The sequence below is a fragment of the Mustela nigripes genome, chromosome 6, assembly GCF_022355385.1.
Source record: "Mustela nigripes isolate SB6536 chromosome 6, MUSNIG.SB6536, whole genome shotgun sequence".
Taxonomy (NCBI): domain Eukaryota; kingdom Metazoa; phylum Chordata; class Mammalia; order Carnivora; family Mustelidae; genus Mustela; species Mustela nigripes.
This window is the reverse complement of record NC_081562.1, coordinates 131,649,610-131,666,892: the sequence shown is the minus strand read 5'-3', so window position 1 is coordinate 131,666,892 and position 17,283 is coordinate 131,649,610. Positions and strand designations below refer to the sequence as shown.

General features: G+C 40.2%; 1 protein-coding gene across 1 annotated transcript in view; it reads left to right on the top strand.

Annotated features, from left to right (window-relative positions):
* The window catches only part of MRC1 (mannose receptor C-type 1), a 101,315-nt gene that overhangs the window by 65,149 nt on the left and 18,883 nt on the right, over nt 1-17,283 (top strand). The window contains exons 15-23 of the mRNA XM_059404232.1: nt 287-431; nt 1,989-2,030; nt 3,482-3,645; nt 5,006-5,073; nt 8,455-8,555; nt 9,228-9,370; nt 9,753-9,867; nt 12,809-12,975; nt 16,285-16,387. Coding sequence (XP_059260215.1) covers nt 287-431; nt 1,989-2,030; nt 3,482-3,645; nt 5,006-5,073; nt 8,455-8,555; nt 9,228-9,370; nt 9,753-9,867; nt 12,809-12,975; nt 16,285-16,387 — 1,048 coding nt within the window. The remainder of the gene's footprint in view (nt 1-286; nt 432-1,988; nt 2,031-3,481; nt 3,646-5,005; nt 5,074-8,454; nt 8,556-9,227; nt 9,371-9,752; nt 9,868-12,808; nt 12,976-16,284; nt 16,388-17,283) is intronic.

The window sequence follows — 17,283 nt, the reverse complement described above, 5'->3', positions numbered from 1 at the left end:
AATCCCACTTTTGTGACCCTGCATCCATTCTATGAATAAGACCAAAGAGGATTTTATAGTATAGTAACAGCATATTCTCTTCAACTTTGAGAATTTCCATGTAAGGCAAGCTATTTCTTTCTCACCCATTTTCATAAACCTTGTTTTCAAAACAAAGCTATTGCAAAGAAAAGTAAATAGAATTTAAAAAAAATACTAATATACCTTTACTTTCCTACTTGGATAAATGATAGGAAATGGCCTGATAAAAATGATTAATGGTTGCAATGTAATATTTTGGACATAGGTTTCATATGAAAATTGGGCTTATGGAGAACCTAACAATTATCAAAATGTTGAATACTGTGGTGAGTTGAAAGGGGACTCTGGTATGTCCTGGAACGATATTAACTGTGAACATCTTAACAACTGGATTTGCCAGATACAAAAAGGTATGGTAACCGGTCTTTTATTTTATCTCACGTTGGAGAACTAACCTCCTGATATCCCAGTATTTTCCCTTTATTAGCAGAACCAAAAAACGAACAAAAAAATAACTAAATAAGGGAACTGGCAGGGGCCATCATTTCACAGGATCAGAATGAAGTCACTGAGTACAGATAAATGTTCCAAAGGAACAGAAGATCAAAAGGCCACCCGGGAATCCTGGACAAGAGTCACGTCCTCTAAAGTCGTTCTCACAAGCTGTGATTCTGGCTCAGGTTCTATAGGGGGCGGAAGTGGGTGGGTACTTTACTCGGCAAGCAGAGTCATGCAAACGCCATTCCTTTTTTGGAAAATTTACCCTCTGACCTATGTTAGCCCTCCGATAGGTGAAAGTTTCCCAAATAGTCTAAATATGGATTTCTTAAATAAATGTTTTTAGCACAAAGAACAAGCACCATTTTGAGACCTCTGGTGCTGTGATTCCCAGCGTTGTTACTGGTGGCCAAAAAATATTACTGCATGCTGTCAGTCATGATCTGGAACTCAGAAAGTTCCACAAACCCAAGTCAGGCATTGAGGTCCAAGGATCCAGGTTCTTAGGTTAAGATCAAGGAATAAACAGATCTTCCCTGGAACCACCATGTATGTAAGCTTCCTCTTTTGTAAACAGTTCAGTGGAACCACATTGCCCTCTGCTGTTGGGGACCTTGGCTACTTGCTAGAGACACTGTTGCTCTCTCACTGTCCCTCTGAGTCTTCCTCACTTCTCATAGATTAGTGCTTTCACAGTTTTCAGAATGAAGGCATAAGTAGTGGCCAGTTTTTCTTTAGGGATCTCCATGCCACCGATGACTAGCGTCTCCATGTACTGTTGGTAGCTCTATACTTACAGGTGTTAATGGCATGAGACCATCTGGGGAACCTGCCTTTTATCAGGTTCTCGCAACATCCCGATATATTGACTACTTAGAAAGAAAAATATTTTGTTCAGGTTTAGTAAAACAATACATTTAATAAAAATAAGATTCTTTGAAGAAAATATTTTATAAATAAAAAGTTCATCTCTAACGGTTTCAAATAATGAAATTTTAAGTAGTTTCACAGCTGATTATAAGATGTTGTAACTGTCAACCAAACATCTATTGAGTATCTTCTCCATACCAGTAACACATGTATTTTACCCCACCTCTCTACACGTATGACTAATTCCTTTTAGCTGTTGACAGAATTGAAGGTACGCGATTTAAACCCCATCTGAGACTTGAAGCCAGGCTTTCTGAATCCAACACCTCTGTTCCTTTCTTTTCTTTCCATGACACCATTTGTTGGGCCTGAAAAGTATCTTCCAATTTCTGGTGGCAATGACTTACCTAGTTCTTCTGTCCTTTCTTCTCCAACTCCATGGCCTGATGGGAGAATTGGAGAGTGGAAGAGAGAAAGACAAAGAGAGAACAGTTGTGTTTTTAGATATTTTGACCCATGAAAATAGTAAAATCAGAAGGACATGGGATTGCAGAAGTTCAAGCATACTTTAAAAAATCTGATTTCCTTTTGTTTTTCAGGACAAACACCCAAACCTGAGCCAACACCAGCTCCTCAAGACAGTAGGTGTTTCCTTGTTTTCTGATCTGCATACTGATAATCTTTTTTCTTTCTTTCTCCTTTCTCTATGAAATGTACTTATACCTAGGAATTTTCAGTATCTTTGAGAATCTTGTGAAAGTTGGATCTTTTCCTCTAGACAGAAAGTGTGGATCTTAGGCACAAACATAAGGCATTTTAATGCAGTCTTAAGGGCTCTTGAATCATATCCCAGGGGCCAGATCTCCTCTTTTTAGTAATGTAAAAAGTTTGTTTTCCAGGGCTTACTGTAACAAATTACCAAAAACTCAGTGCCCCCCCCCCCCTTTTTTTTTTTAAGATTTTACTTATTTATTTATTTGACAGGGAGGGACACAGTGAGAGAGGGAACGCAAGCAGGGGGATTGGGGAGGGAGAAACAGGGGGATTGGGGAGGGAGAAGCAGGCCTCTGGCAGAGCAAGGAGCCCGCTCGGGGCTCGGTCCCAGGACTCTGGGATCATGATCTGAGCCAAAGGCAGCTGCTCAGTGACTGAACCACCAGGTGCCCCTCACAAACTCATTGCCTTAAACCAACACACACTTATTCAGAAATCTGAAGTCAGTTTCACCGGGCCAACATTGGCAGGACTGTGCTTCCTGCAGAGGCTCTAAGGAAGAATCTGATTCCTTGCCTTTACTAATTTCTAGAACTGCATTCCTTGCATTTGCTAGCTCGTGGCCCCCTTCTCCATCTTGAAAAGCCAGCAGTGTAGCACCTGGCTTCATTTATCACATTACATTCGTCTGTAGTCGGATGTCCTTCCTAAAGGATATTTGTGATTACATTAGGGCCCACCGGATGATAATAGGATCTCTCTCCATCTCAAGACCCTTAAATTAATCACCTGTACAAAGTTCCCTTTTCTATACAAGGTAACATTTATGGATTCCAGAGATTAGGCCATGGATACCTTTGGGGGCTCATATTGAGCCTACAGTAGCCCATATTGTGGAACACCATGGTTTGGGAGAAGGCTTAGGAGCCCGCCTGGTGTGTGAATTCCTTTTTTCTCCAGTTACATACTGAAGTGCCCAAGTTCATCTGTTACAGGCTCTTTGTTATATTGAGATGAAAGTTGATTTCTCCCAGCTTCCACTTCTTGAACTCAGAACATCATATGTGCAGGTATGTAAGTCCTGCCAGCTATGCAATCCCATTGATAAAAGTAACATTGGGACTTCTTTTACCCAATGACTGACCGTACATGGAACTTAAATGAGGAGAAAAACTTCCAGAGTTGGAGCAAAGCAGCTATCTGGCCTTCAGTAATTCAGTCTGTATTTGGCATAACTATCCTGCTTATTCTGGTCTCTCAGAGTTGCAGAGATTGCTGACAAAGCTACTTTGTCCTTTCCACTTTTGTGTACCACAAGAACCAGATTCTTGAATTTGTCTAAGTAAACTTCATCATCCTTTTTTCATTAATTTTTCAGATCCACCAGTCACCGAAGATGGGTGGGTTATTTACAAAGACTACCAGTATTATTTTAGCAAAGAGAAGAAAACCATGGACAATGCCCGAGAATTTTGCAAGAGGAACTTTGGTGATCTTGTTTCTATTCAAAGTGAAAGTAAAAAGAAGTTTCTGTGGAAATATGTAAGAATTTGATCAATTGAAGAATGAAACAGTGACGTGATAAAAAAAATTATAATGTCTACTATTGGTACCCGATGGTATAGTTTCAAATTATGGGCTGAATTTGAATTTTCTCAGGTCAGGAGAAAGATGTCCATGCCAAGGGAGGGGTGGTGGTGGTGCTATAGCAGAAATGAGTGACCTGATGGCTTAAATATTCAGTGCAGAATCACAAAACCTGGAATGTTTTTAGTTGAGGCTTTGTATGGACCCAGACATCATGGCTTTGAGTTCACTAATTTGATTTTCGAAGATCATAATTCTTAACTACTTGTTATATGTCAATCCTGGACGCTTTGTGTATAGTGTAGCTTGATTACTTAAATATCTATCTTAGCTGGACCAAATTGTTGGTTAAAAGTACAGCTTGATTATTTACATAAACATCTTTCTTTGCTGTACCAAAATTGTCATATAGTAGAGCACAGTTTATTCTTTCCAAAGGTCCTTAGCTCAGTATTTCTTTTTCAAAATCTTCATGGAATCCTTACCAGAAGGGAGGTAAGAAAGAGAGCAGACAAAAATAAGGTGAACATAATGAAAGAATAAACATTCATTTGCTTACAAAGGTATTAAAGAGTAGCCTGACTTATTTTCATCTTTGTGGGTATATCTTGGTTTGGAATTTTTAGGATATTTCCTTAAATTGTACAAATTATATGCTTTCCTTAGAAGCAAAATACCAAATGGTTACTTTGTTTTAAAAAGAATATCTTCAATAATTTAATTACTATAAGCATTTGGTATAAGAGAGAATGATTTGAAGTATTTGTTTTAAAATTCAGGTTCTTATATGATGTGTATATTTTTCTTTTTCTTTTATTTAAAGCATATTTAATTTCTATACCTAACGTGGGGCTCAAATTCACAACCCCAAGATCAAAAGTCACATGCTTCTCTGACTTAACCAAGCACCTCAATATTTTTCTTATTATTTCTATAAAAAACAGAACTTTGAATGTACAACAAAATTTCTGCATGAATCCTCCCTTAGAAAATGTCCCAAATGGGCTGCCTCATTAATAAATAAAGTTTATTTAAGAATTTTCTTATTATATGGGTGCCTGGGTGGCTCAGTTGGTTGAGCATCACTCTTGGTTTTGGTGCAGGTCATAACTTGGGGTCTTGAGATCCAGCCCCACACTGGGCTCTGCACTCAGAACAAAGTCTGTTTGAGATTCTCTCTCTTCCTCTCCCTTTGCCCCTCCCCCTGCTCATGCTCTCTCTGTCTCTCAAATAAATAAATAAATCTTAAAAAAAAAAAAGAATTTACTTATTATATAAGTAAGGAATGAACTATAGGTAAACTTCTGCCTTTTAGGTAAACAGAAATGATGCACAACCAGCATATTTTATTGGCTTACAGATCAGCTTGGATAAAAAGTTTATGTAAGTACATCAAAATGAAACAACTTTGCTTCAGAGAGTGATTTGATAAACATCTAAGAGTTACTTTGAGACTAGTTTTGCTGAATACATTTTTAAAAATCCTACTGAGTTCTCAATCTGAAAAGCATCTTTACTTTTTTTGTGGGTTTCCTTTTTATAATTTAAATTCAATTAATTAACATATAGTGTATTATTACTTTCAGAGGTAGAGTTCAGTGATTCATCAGTTGCATAGAACACCCAGTGCTCATTCCATCAAGTGTCCCCCTTAATGCCCATCACCCAACTACCCCATCCCCCCACCCACCTTCCCTCCAACAACTCAAAGTTTGTTTCCTTTGCTTAAAAAGAGTCTCTTATTGTTTGTCTCCCTCTCTGGTTTCATCCTGTTTTATTTTCCCCAGGTTTGTTTCTTTTACTAACCAGACACATACTGCATGTATTGTTCTTTGGTGTGCTTGTTGGCAATGTTCTCAGCCTAGCACACTCCTTTTATCCATTGTGTATTCCACAGAATTAGTATCATGGTTTGGGTTGCTTCATTCTGCGGTTATATTAAGGCTGACTTTTGTGCACAAACTTGAGCACAGGGGCTAGAATTTGAGGGGAAGAGTTTCAGTTTGAGCCCTTGGCAATCTGAGGTGAAGGTGAGTTAACTTGGCATTGAGTAGGTAGCAGGGCGTGCATGCTGACTTGGGCAGGAGGGCAGCTGGATTGTGAATTTGGGACCCACAGACCGATGACTTGTGTGACAGGGACACGGCTTGTTTTGGTTTTAACTTTTGTTTTTCTAGGAAACTCTATCTCTCCTTCTATTCTAAGTGAAAGCCTTGCTGGATAGAGTATTCTTGGCTGTAGATTTTTTTTCCTTTTAGCAGTTGGAATTTATCATGCTGCTTTCTTCTGGCCTGCAGAGTTTCTGCTGAAAAACCCACCGATAGCCATATGAGGTTTCCCTTGTATGTCACTGCTTTCCTTTCTCTTGCTGCTTTTAAAATTCTCTACCACTACTATTGGCCAACTTATTTACTTTATGTCTTGGTGCAGACCTCTTTGGGTTACTTTTGTTGGGGGTTGTCTGTGCCTCCTGGATCTGGATTTCTCTTTCCTTTCCCAGAAGTTTTTACTATTATTTCTTTAGACAAATCTTCTGCCCCCTTTTCTTGCCCTTCTCCTTCTGAGATCCCTGTCATGTGACTGTTATGCTTAACAGTGTTGTTGAATTCTCTGGATCTATTGTCATTTTGTGTGTTTTCCCCCTCTCATCTGTTCAGCTTGATTACTTCCCATGACTCTGTCCTCCAGGTGGCTGATCCATTCTTCTATGTCTTTTTGTTTGCTATTTATTCCAGGTGGCCTATTTTTATTTCCATTTAGTGAGTCCAATAGCTCTAGTTGGTTCTTTTTTACATCTCCTGTCTCTTAGTAGGGGATCTCATGGAGGTCTTGCACTCTTTTCTCAAGTCCATTGAGTTTGTTTTGAGCATTACTTTAAATTCTCTATCAGACATATTTCTTATCTCCATTTTGCTTAGGTCTCTTGTGATTTTGTTCCGCTCTTTCATTTGGGACGTATTCCTCTCTCTCCTCATTCTGTCTGTTGTTGTGTCTGTTTCTCTGCATTAGGAGAGTCATCTATGCCTCCCACACTTGAAAGTAGTGGCTTTATGAAGAAGAGGTCCTGCAGTGCAATGTCTCCTTTTCACCAGAAAATGGTGCTTCCAGGTTGTCACCTATATGTGTTACCACAGGGGTTCCTACCATTGTGGCAGAGCTATATTTACCTTCGGTCCAGTCTGTGATGGCTCTCTGCCTGTTGTGGGCAGAGTCTGGTCCCTCTGGTGTTCGTGGGCCAGTTGGGGGCTGCCTTGGGCTTGAGTTGAGTCAGAGATGGGAGTTTATCAGAGATGAAGTAGCACCAGACTGCAGGCACTCTCCCTGTGTGGTCCCCTGAGAAGCTTTGAGTGCTGGGCGGGGCCTGCAGTCAGACTAGCTGCCTGCTTCCGGTCAGACTGGCATGTGGTTCTCTTCCCCTCTCCCTGGAGCTGGACTCACACTGGAGTGGTGCTGGCCCTCGTCTGGGCTGCTTACACACAGCCCAGCTGGTGATACGACTTTGATGGGGCCCTGCCAAGAGTGACTGGAGGGGGCTGACCTGCTTCACTGTGGCCTCTTGTCTCTGTCAGTCTGCAGAGAATCTATTTTGCCTAAAAAGTGTCTTTAAAAAGACAAAAAGAATTTTTTAAAAATCCTGTTGAATATTTTCAGCATCATAATTCTCAAAAAACTCAAATTTAACTCAAGATTTAATCTTGCATAATTCCACCTATCTTTGTTTTAGGGTATCATCATGTGTTAGCCGGTGATCTACTAAGAAGATGTATCACACGTATATGAATACTGAACTTATTTTGGAAAATTATGATTCCCATTTGGACCATCCTTGGTGGACAGAATTAAAGGGTCCTTTTATGTTGCCCCACGTGTGCTTTCACAGCATTACTTTAAAATACCCTTTCAACTGCTTGAAATGCTTTCCCTTCAAAGGAATGGCTGTACTGTTTTCTATTAGATACAGGGTCCAGGAAAAGCTGTGGGAAGGAGGAAATTAATACATTTTTGGGGGTTTCTTTCCTTGTTCACTAATACACATGTTCTCCTGAGTTTGAAGAGCAGATATGTCTTCCTGGCTCAGGCACAGATGTTTTAGCCACATGGGTTCTGTGTGACCATTAATTGCCATTTTTGAGATAGAGATCCAAACTCACACTCATTATTTTTAAACATCAGAAATGCTTGATGCTTCTTTGGGCAAGCACCGTTTTAATCATCTCTAAAATGAGAGGGTCGCATTTGATGATCTCTTGCTCTCTTTCCAGCTCATAGTCCCTGAATTTCCATAATTTATGAAAATAAACATCAGCCCACATACCTTAGGAGAAACCTAGAATAAATATGAAAATCAGAGTATAGGCTTAACGAGAAACTCTGAATTCTTGGTCTCTCTCTATGGGTGGTTTTGTTTTGTGGGAATCATGCCTAATAAGTACTTGGAGAGGCTTTTTGCTTCTGGTCCCCTTCCAAAGAAACTGGGATCTCCATGACCTTTCTCACTTCAAGACTAAAGGTAGCTTCTTCTAGGGAGGGAAAAGAAGACAGACGAGCCAAGACATTGGGTTGCTGAAGAGGAGCAAAATGCCACAGGAAACACCAACCACTTGGGAGTTTTCCTGCTGGTCTCTTTAGAATCTTCTCTTCTGTTTGCTTAAGATCCTATGCCCTGTTCATCTTCATTGGCTAATCCATTCCGCACACCAAGCTGTAGCCTATTATCCTAATGTTTGGATAATTTTTGCTAACTGCCTGAATTTTCTTTTACAGTTGGATGGATGGAAGCAAAGTGGATTATGTGGCTTGGGCCACAGGTGAACCTAATTTTGCAAATGATGATGAAAACTGCGTGACCATGTACTCAAATTCAGGTAGACTATAAAAATCTTGAGTTTGCCTTGTGGCATGTTGTGTTGACCCTCCCCTAACCCTAGGCTAAATGTAGCAAGTCATGCACTTCAATCAGGAAAGAAAAGCAGAGAAAAAGTTTAATTTCAGTAGCATCACTGTTTGGTTTGTGAGAATGGAAGTTTGACATTTGCTCTACTACATGACACAGACATCTTACCTCTCATTTTATGTAACATTTCTTCATGTTTTGATTTGAGCAAAATATCCAGAATACTTATCTATCTCTTTTATCTCTCTCCACATCTTTGTAAAATGAGAATCATGGCAGAATTTACCTGTTGTTGAGTAGATTAAAGATGCAATATACCTAAAACACTAAGCAAATGCTTGGTATAGCTAAGTTTAGGTATTATTAGATTATTGTTATTAGCTCTTAAGGGCTATTTAGATAATACATCTGCAACACTGAGTTTATTCTGGGCTCATAGGAAGCTGTCTAGAAAGTTGAACTATTACCAGTTTAAGTGAAAGAACAAAAGAACAGGGCATAGATCTTTCTAGTCACTTGTGTAAAAATGTTTGTAGTCTCAGCCATTTCTGAGAATCTTTATAAAACATAAGTATGTTTTTTTAAAAGAATGTTTTTAAATGCAAATATGTAAGTCTAACTTGGCTACTTTGTCCTTTACCAGGGTTCTGGAATGACATTAATTGTGGTTATCCAAATGCCTTCATCTGCCAGAGACATAACAGCAGCATCAATGCCACTGTTATTCCAACAGTGCCTTCAGTCCCAGGAGGTTGCAAGGAAGGCTGGAATTTTTACAATAACAAGGTACTACGAATATTAGTTGTAGTCTTGGCATTGATCAATACAGAGAGCTATAATGCACATCTTTCAGCTCGGAGGTAACTTTGGCTTATCAATGACTTTAGAAAATTTTAGGCAAGAATAGATAGAGGCTCCTATGCCAAATTCTTTATGGAAATGGAGAGTATGCTTGGAGATAGTCTCCAAATGGGTGTGTCCTTTCTTCTAAGGAAGAAAAAAACTTTGCAAAGGAAGTTCATGGGTGACAAATCTCACTTAACTTTTTGGATCTCTATTTGGTTGTAGAAAATTTATGCGTAGCTATCAGCTTCATGAAAAATTTTCATTTCTTTAGAGCAAACACTAGTATCTTTATTTAGTCCCTTTTTTCCCTTTTTCATCCAAGTGTTTCAGAATCTTTGGATTTGTTGAAGAAGAAAGAAAAAATTGGCAAGAGGCACGGAAAGCTTGCATAGGATTTGGGGGAAATCTGGTATCGATCCGCAATGAAAAAGAGCAAGGTATGCAGACTTGTACGGTTAGTGATGCATTTAAATATGTAATTCTCCCCCTGCTGATAGTAAATGATATTTTGGTTTTCCAGGGGAAAACCTGGAAGGGGAGAAAACCTGGCAGGGGAGAAAACCCAAAGACACAGGGAGAACGATTTTATTCAGTGGTAGCCACCGCCCTGGGCATTGAAAAGAACCTTTTCGTTTTTAGGACAATTCTGTGAAGTCAGTTATCATCACCCTACTTGTCCAGGAGCCCGTTGCTAAGGAATCAAACTGGCTCTTCGACTTACATTCTGTTCTGTTTCCGCCAAACTGGTTTATTCCCCAAAGAGCCAAAGAAGTAGAGTAGCTCTAGGAGTGAAATGGAAAATTGCTAATTTATTGCACTTCTAATCACTTAATCACATACCTTAAAATGCAATAAAACTAATTTTAAATAGGAACATTGAACAAATTGAGACACCCCCCTCCCTCAAAAAATAACCATTAAGGATAAACCAGAGGTTTGAAGAAAATATTGAAAGAGAAAACGGACCATATCCATATAGCAGGTCAAGAGAAAGAGAGATGACCAATCCTGCATGGTCTTTCCATGGCCACCTTACCGGAAATAGAGACTAAGCTAAATGAGTGATTCGTCACCTGAAGGACGATACTAACTACCAGTAGACCAGCCAGATGATGTTACTAAATCCGTAGAGGGTTTGGAAGCCACAGCAGCAGCAAGTGAGGCATGTCTGAAAGACTTCCAGTTTTCACAGCCTGGAAAAGAGAGGGTGTGGGCTTTGTAAAGAGAAGATGTGGACCTGTATTGTTCCAGAATGAAGACTTGGCACCAATGAAGGGCTGTTATGAAGAAATAGATTTAGGCTCCAAATCAGGAGGCCATTCTCATAATTAGAACTGATTAAATGAGCTGCTTTATAAGTTCTCTGAAGGGCTGTGAAAAGGCTTACCTTGGAAAGTTCTCAGTTGGCTGCTGTAGAGTCACACAGACTGACTGGTACGTAGTAGGAAAGATGTTCAGTAAATATTTTTACGAATGAATTTATGTGAGATCTTGAGGGGGAGATAAGGAACTGCATAATTTCAGGCTCCCTTTTGGTTTTGGGATTCTCTGACTTCCAGAATCATTTACATGTCTCCGAAAATATACAACGAAGAAAGACCCAGGAAACTTCTATAACCCTCACTCAAATGTTTCCTATCCTCTGTAAATGCTGTCATGGTCTCTCTTGGAACACGAAATTTAATAAATCAACCAAGGTTTCACTGAGAGCCTTTGTCAAGCTCAGCAACTTGCCAGACCCTGAAAGAAAAGGGTTAAAACACAACACACAATAGAAACATTTTCAGAATAGAATAGAGTAGAACAGAATAGAATATTTCTCTAACTGGACTACCATATTTTGGGCTTAACTACCCAACAGAGAAACATAATAATTGATTTCTTCTCTTAACCACAAAGTGCTGTTTCCTGGCATCACAGAATTAGAACCTGGGTAATAGAGATGTGCAGAAGGAAACAATTTTCAGATAAAATAACATTATTCCTGGCAAAACCGGCACACGTTGAATTCTTCTTGTGGTTGTTGGCAGAAAAAAAAGTCAGTGCTGAAATATTGGCAGGTAGTGCTTTTCCACATTCATTTTAATTTGGGGATGGGGAAAGTTAAGATCTTATTTAGGAAATAAAACAAAACCAAAATAAATCTCTAGCCATGCTCTTCTCCCCCTGAAAATTTTTGAAAAAAAAAATTTTTTTTTTCCCTTAACCTTTAGTTGAGAAATAAGCAAATCCCTGAGCAGAGGGAGAATATACTCTAACAGGAGAATATACTCTAACAGGAGAATAAACACTTAACAGTGGCCCTTCTGTGGAATTGTTTGTTTCATGAATAAACAGCTTCTCTGTTTTGTATTTTCTTTGAGTAACTCGGACACTTAGTCACTCCATATCCCATTCGCATTCAGGAGCCTGGGTTTAAGCAGAGGTGCTGGGAAATTGTTCTGTCGAGCTAGTGCTCATTCACCTGGGCAGCCTTGGTTCCTGGCCCGAGAGGCTGCCAGCCATGGGGGTGGCTGGGGGGGTGTGGGATACATGCTCACGGGCAAACACACACGGGATGGGGCATGTGTTCGTTGAAGCCTTTTACAGCTTCTGGGCATTTGCCACCCTCCTTTCGGCCACAGAACAGGCAAGGAAGCAAAAGGCCACCCTAGCTCTACATTTGCTGCATTTTTCTAGATCTTCTCTCGTAATGATGCGAGTGATCCCCCCCCCCCCGCCACATACACACCCCCGGGTTCGAGCACATTGGGTGGATGCTGCTGGCCCCTTAGGGGTTGCTGCCAAAGAAAGTTCTAATCGGGTAGCTCTTTTGGTTTGGAAATCCAGTGTAGTGATAACTTGACAGCCTCAAGCATCTTATTGGGACAAGTAGGTTTCATTTTTAGACGTTTTCTGGGTTAAGAGCCCTGTTTGCCTCCCTAGGGTTATCTTATCTAAAGAATCAGGAAACCTGCTAACTCCTAGGATGAGTGTGTGTGTGTTAGAAACACTAGCGCTTCCTGTAGGCGGGCAGGCAGCCCCAGCCCAGATTGGGGGGAAGGGGATATGACATGGCACTCCCGGGGCCAGGGATGGACTCAGCCACCCTTGTCCCAGTTCCCCACTGCCCCTGGGCACGGCCCAGCCTGTCCAGCTATCTGCAGTGGCCCAGATAAAACCTAGACTTTGATTATATGAAACTTTCCAAAGTACAAACTGAAGTGATAAGGTGAATGTAAGGTTAGAATGTGTTTGTTTTCATGGTAAGTGGTTTTAAACAGTAATAAAGACCTTAATCACATACTCAGTATTTTAAACTTACATATTTTGAATATTTTCTGTATTTTGAGTATTTTTCCCCAAAGGTTAAAATTATCTTGTGGAACTTTCTTTCAGCATTTCTTACCTATCATATGAAGGACTCCACGTTTAATGCCTGGACTGGGCTGAATGATGTGAATTCAGAGCACACGTTCCTTTGGACAGATGGGCGAGGAGTTCATTATACGAACTGGGGGAAAGGTTATCCTGGAGGAAGACGGAGCAGTCTTTCCTATGAAGATGTAAATATCAGTTTCAGGTCCCCTCTCTGCGTACGGTCAGCCTGCTTAAGGGCAGCAGATTGTTGATTCATCTGTGAAACATCTACCAGGGTTCTTGATCTGGTTCATTCTTGCAGATCTTAAGTGTTTCAGACTCAGCCCGCCTTGAGGGAAAGGGTATAAATTCAATTACAAACTCTTCAGCTTGTGGCATAGGTGGTGGTGGTCTCAAGGGATGGGAAAACCAGCTCCATTCTGGATCTGTGTTTCGGTCAGGATGTATACTTGAGCCCAGAGTTGCCAATTTTATTTGTATCAGCTGCCTCAAAACTCTTGAAGCTTGTAGTATTAACGCAACTATGACTCCTTCTAAAGGTAGAAGTTATCTGCCATTCATAGAGGATTTACCATGTGCCAAACACTGCTAGCTGCTCTCACATGTTAGCCTAAGAGACAGAGGGGTGTTTATTTTCATACTTTTTAAAAAATTTATTTATTTATTTGACAGAGAGAGATCACAAGTAGGCAGAGAGGCAGGCAGAGAGAGAGAGGAGGAAGCAGGCTCCCTGCTGAGCAGAGAACCTGATGCGGGGCTCGATCCCAGGACCCTGAGATCATGACCTGAGCCAAAGGCAGAAGTTTAACCCACTGAGTCACCCAGGTGCCCGTATTTTCATACTTTTAATCTGGCATCATTGAACAGTTAACGGGTCTATGTTAAACACCACGTTAGGTTTTGAGAAAACCATGAAGAAATAGCAGCTTCTGTTCTGACATTAAAGAAGCCTATGCTTATGTTAGACCGCAAGTCTGATACAGGAAAGAAGAGAGTACGAAGTGTGAGTGTGTGTTAACAGGCTCAGTTATAGAGCCCTGTAGTAGGCAGGAGGAAAGAAGCTTACTGTAGGATAGAGTGATCTAGTCAGTCAGTACTCACTTAGGGAGGCTCTCGTTTGATGAAGAGAAGGAATATGAGAGGGGAAAAAATCAGCTCTGGGTCTTTTCCTCAAGAGGTTTAAAACAATGATCTGGGAAGTTGGGTATGTGGGGCACCTGGGTGGCTCAGTGGGTTAAAGCCTCTGCCTTTGGCTCAGGTCATGAACTCAGGGTCCTGGGATTGAGCCCTGCATCGGGCACTCAGTTCAGCAGGGAGCCCGCTTTCCTCTCTTTTTCTCTTTCTCTCTGCTTGCCTCTCTGCCTACTTGTGATCTCTCTCTGTCAAGTGAATAAATAAATCTTCACCCAAAACAAAAAAAAAGCAGCAGGTAGGTCTGGGTAGGAGTAAATGACTTGGGTTGTAGTAGGGCTTTTATACAGAAAAGGAGTAGAAGTAAACTTGGAAAGGTTGACAGCAGAATTTAGAGAAATGTAGTTGTTCCAGGAGTGAGTTTGGACTTTGTCAGATGGGCAGTGAGAAAAGGTTAGAGCAGAAAAATGATCTGATCAAAATGGTACCTTTATGATAGTTAATTGGCTGAGCTCTGTGTAGGGTAGATACATTTAGATGATGGGTCAATGATTTTCTATCGAGAAATTCTTTGAATCTTCATAACATTCATGAGGGCTAGAAACTTACTGAAGAAGTTAAAGTAGAATGGAGTGAGGTGAGGTTTGCTTAGAAAAATTTGTGTGAGGGGTGAATTTTATGTAAAGCAAAAAGAAAAAAAAATTATTGTTGCCCAAGTTTGTTTTGTTTTGAGAACATAAAGATAAGCAGAAACAATGGAAGCAAAAATCTACAATCTCACCACCCAGGGGAAAAAACAGTTAATTTTTTGTTGAATTTATTTTTAGACTTTTTCTTAGTGCATGAAAAATAAAGTTTATTTCGCAAAAATGGAATCAAAACACACATACTGTGTCATTACAATTTCAGGACTTGAAAAGTGACAAGGATTCACTACACTGTGATAAAGAGAGTGTGAGAGAACTCTTCGTACAGGTTCTGTGGTGGGAACATGCTTGCTCTGTACAGGTTTTCTGGAGCAGAGCATGGGCTGGAAGCCAGCGTAAGATAAGATAAGAACATAAGAAGATAAGAATGGCCAAGAGAGAAGATGGGAAGGAACGGAGCATCTGAATGTGGGCCTGGGAGTTCCTAGGAGTTGAAGTTCACGGGATAACAAGGCTGGGGGCAGCTAGAGCAGCACAAGCTGTGGATCAGGGAATAGGGGGTAAAGTTAAGGACTGGGGCTCTTTCCATCTTTCTCCTCTGCACTGGCATGCTGGCCTAGGTCTTCACTGCCGCATGGGAGAGAAGTTTCAGTCGTCCTGTCTGTTCAAGATAATACCCAATCTTTCCTTCCTTTGTGGCTCTTTACCAAAAAAGAAACCCTTCCTGGGGAGCACTCCTGCTCACAGTATGCTTTGCATTCCTCATTTGTTGAGGAGCAAGATAGTGCAGTGCTGTCATCTATGCCAGGAGACAGGATGCCTGGGGTTTGTATCCTAACTCTTATTTATTAGCTGAATAACTGTGGGCATGTTAACCTGTGCCTCAATGAACCTGCGCCTCATATCTCTCATCTATGCACTGGGCATACTCCTAGGACCAACCACTAAGGATTTCTGTGAGCTTACAGGAATTAATATGCATCTAGTACTTAGTACAATGTCAGTTATTATAGATGTGAGCTCTAACTGCTAGAGCCTATGGGTAAAGAAATGTAACACATGATAAATCAAAGACTTCATCTGACCCTGGATGAAAACTCTGGCAGGTGCAAGTTTTTCTTTACTTGCTTTGGCTCATAGACTGTCCTCTGGAAGTTTGATATTGCAAACATATCCACAACAAAAAATAGAAAAGTCTTTCCAGCCTGGCATACGTCCATGTACGTTTGCAAATAACATGTGAAACTTTCTAGTTACATACCAGCCATTTGCTCTGAATCCATAATGATAATCATATAAATTAAATTAACAATGAAGAAATATAGATTATACTCATTTCTCTTTAACTGTGGGATACCTGTTTTGGGATTTGAGTCATGAGAATTTATATGGAGAAGATATTGTATTCTCCTAACATTTGATTGCAAAACTTTGATAGAGGTGTATACCATTTATGATAACAAAGTTTCTCTAAAATAATCCCAATCTATCTGGTTTTTAATTAAAAATAGCAAGAATTCAGTGTGAGAGATTCATTTGGAAAGTGCAAGCAGTTTCCTGGAAAAAAGGATGAATTAAATGTGACTGTACATGAATCAGGATCATCTTTAAATTTGGTGGTTAAGAATGAGGCTTTTTCCTGACTTATTAATGAATTGATTAAAACAATTATTGAGTCACACTACTTTTTATTTTTCTTTCTCCACAAATGTACAGGCTGACTGTGTGGTTATTATTGGAGGGAAGTCGAGGGATGCAGGAAAATGGATGGATGACACGTGTGACAGTAAACGAGGTTACATATGCCAGACCCTTCCAGGTAGGTTCTCCCAAACCTCGCCTGCCCATAGAGCTGGGTGGTTTAATATATATATATATATATATATATATTTCAAGGTTTTATTTATTTATTTGATAGAGAGAGATCACAAGTAGGCAAAGAGGCAGGCAGAGAGAGAGAGGAAGCAGGCTCCCTGCTGAGCAGAGAGCCCAATGTGGGGCTCGATCCCAGAATCCTGAGATCATGACCTGAGCCAAAGGCAGAGGCTTAACCCACTGAGCCACCCAGGCGCCCCTTAATATATTTTTAAAAAATGACCTCCTTCTCAATTTTGCTCTAAACCTTAAACTACTCTAAAAACATAAAATTTTGTTTAAAGAATGGCCATTCCCAAGCACAAGAGAAAAGGTGACATTTTCTAGAAACTATTCATGAGTGTAACCCTTCATCCACTACCAAAAAAATTTGTGCAGATTACCCTTGAAGTTGGAACTTTTTCTAACTTCATAAAAAATGTAGGATATTCGCCTACCTGTTCCTTTTTAACAATGTCACAGTAAGAATACTTCGGTTCTGCTTGCCTAATTTGAGAACCATTGGCACAGAACATCATATATGCACCATCATTCTATATACTCTGCCTTTAAAAATGTAGATGTCTTTTTTTTTTTTAATGATTTTAAGAGTGTACCCAGTGTGGGGCTCAAACTCAAAACCCCAAGATCAAGAGTTGCATGTTCCACTCACTGAGCTGGCCAGGTGCCCCTAAAAATGTAGATACCTGATTTGTGTTTCACTTCGTATCTTAGGAAGCCCTGCGGTTAAACAAAAATAAAACATAAAATGTGCATATTTGCTTAGAGTCCAGATTATGGTTGCACACACTTTCGTGTCCAGTGAAAGAAGAATACAAATGTCTAGTTACACAAAAAGAG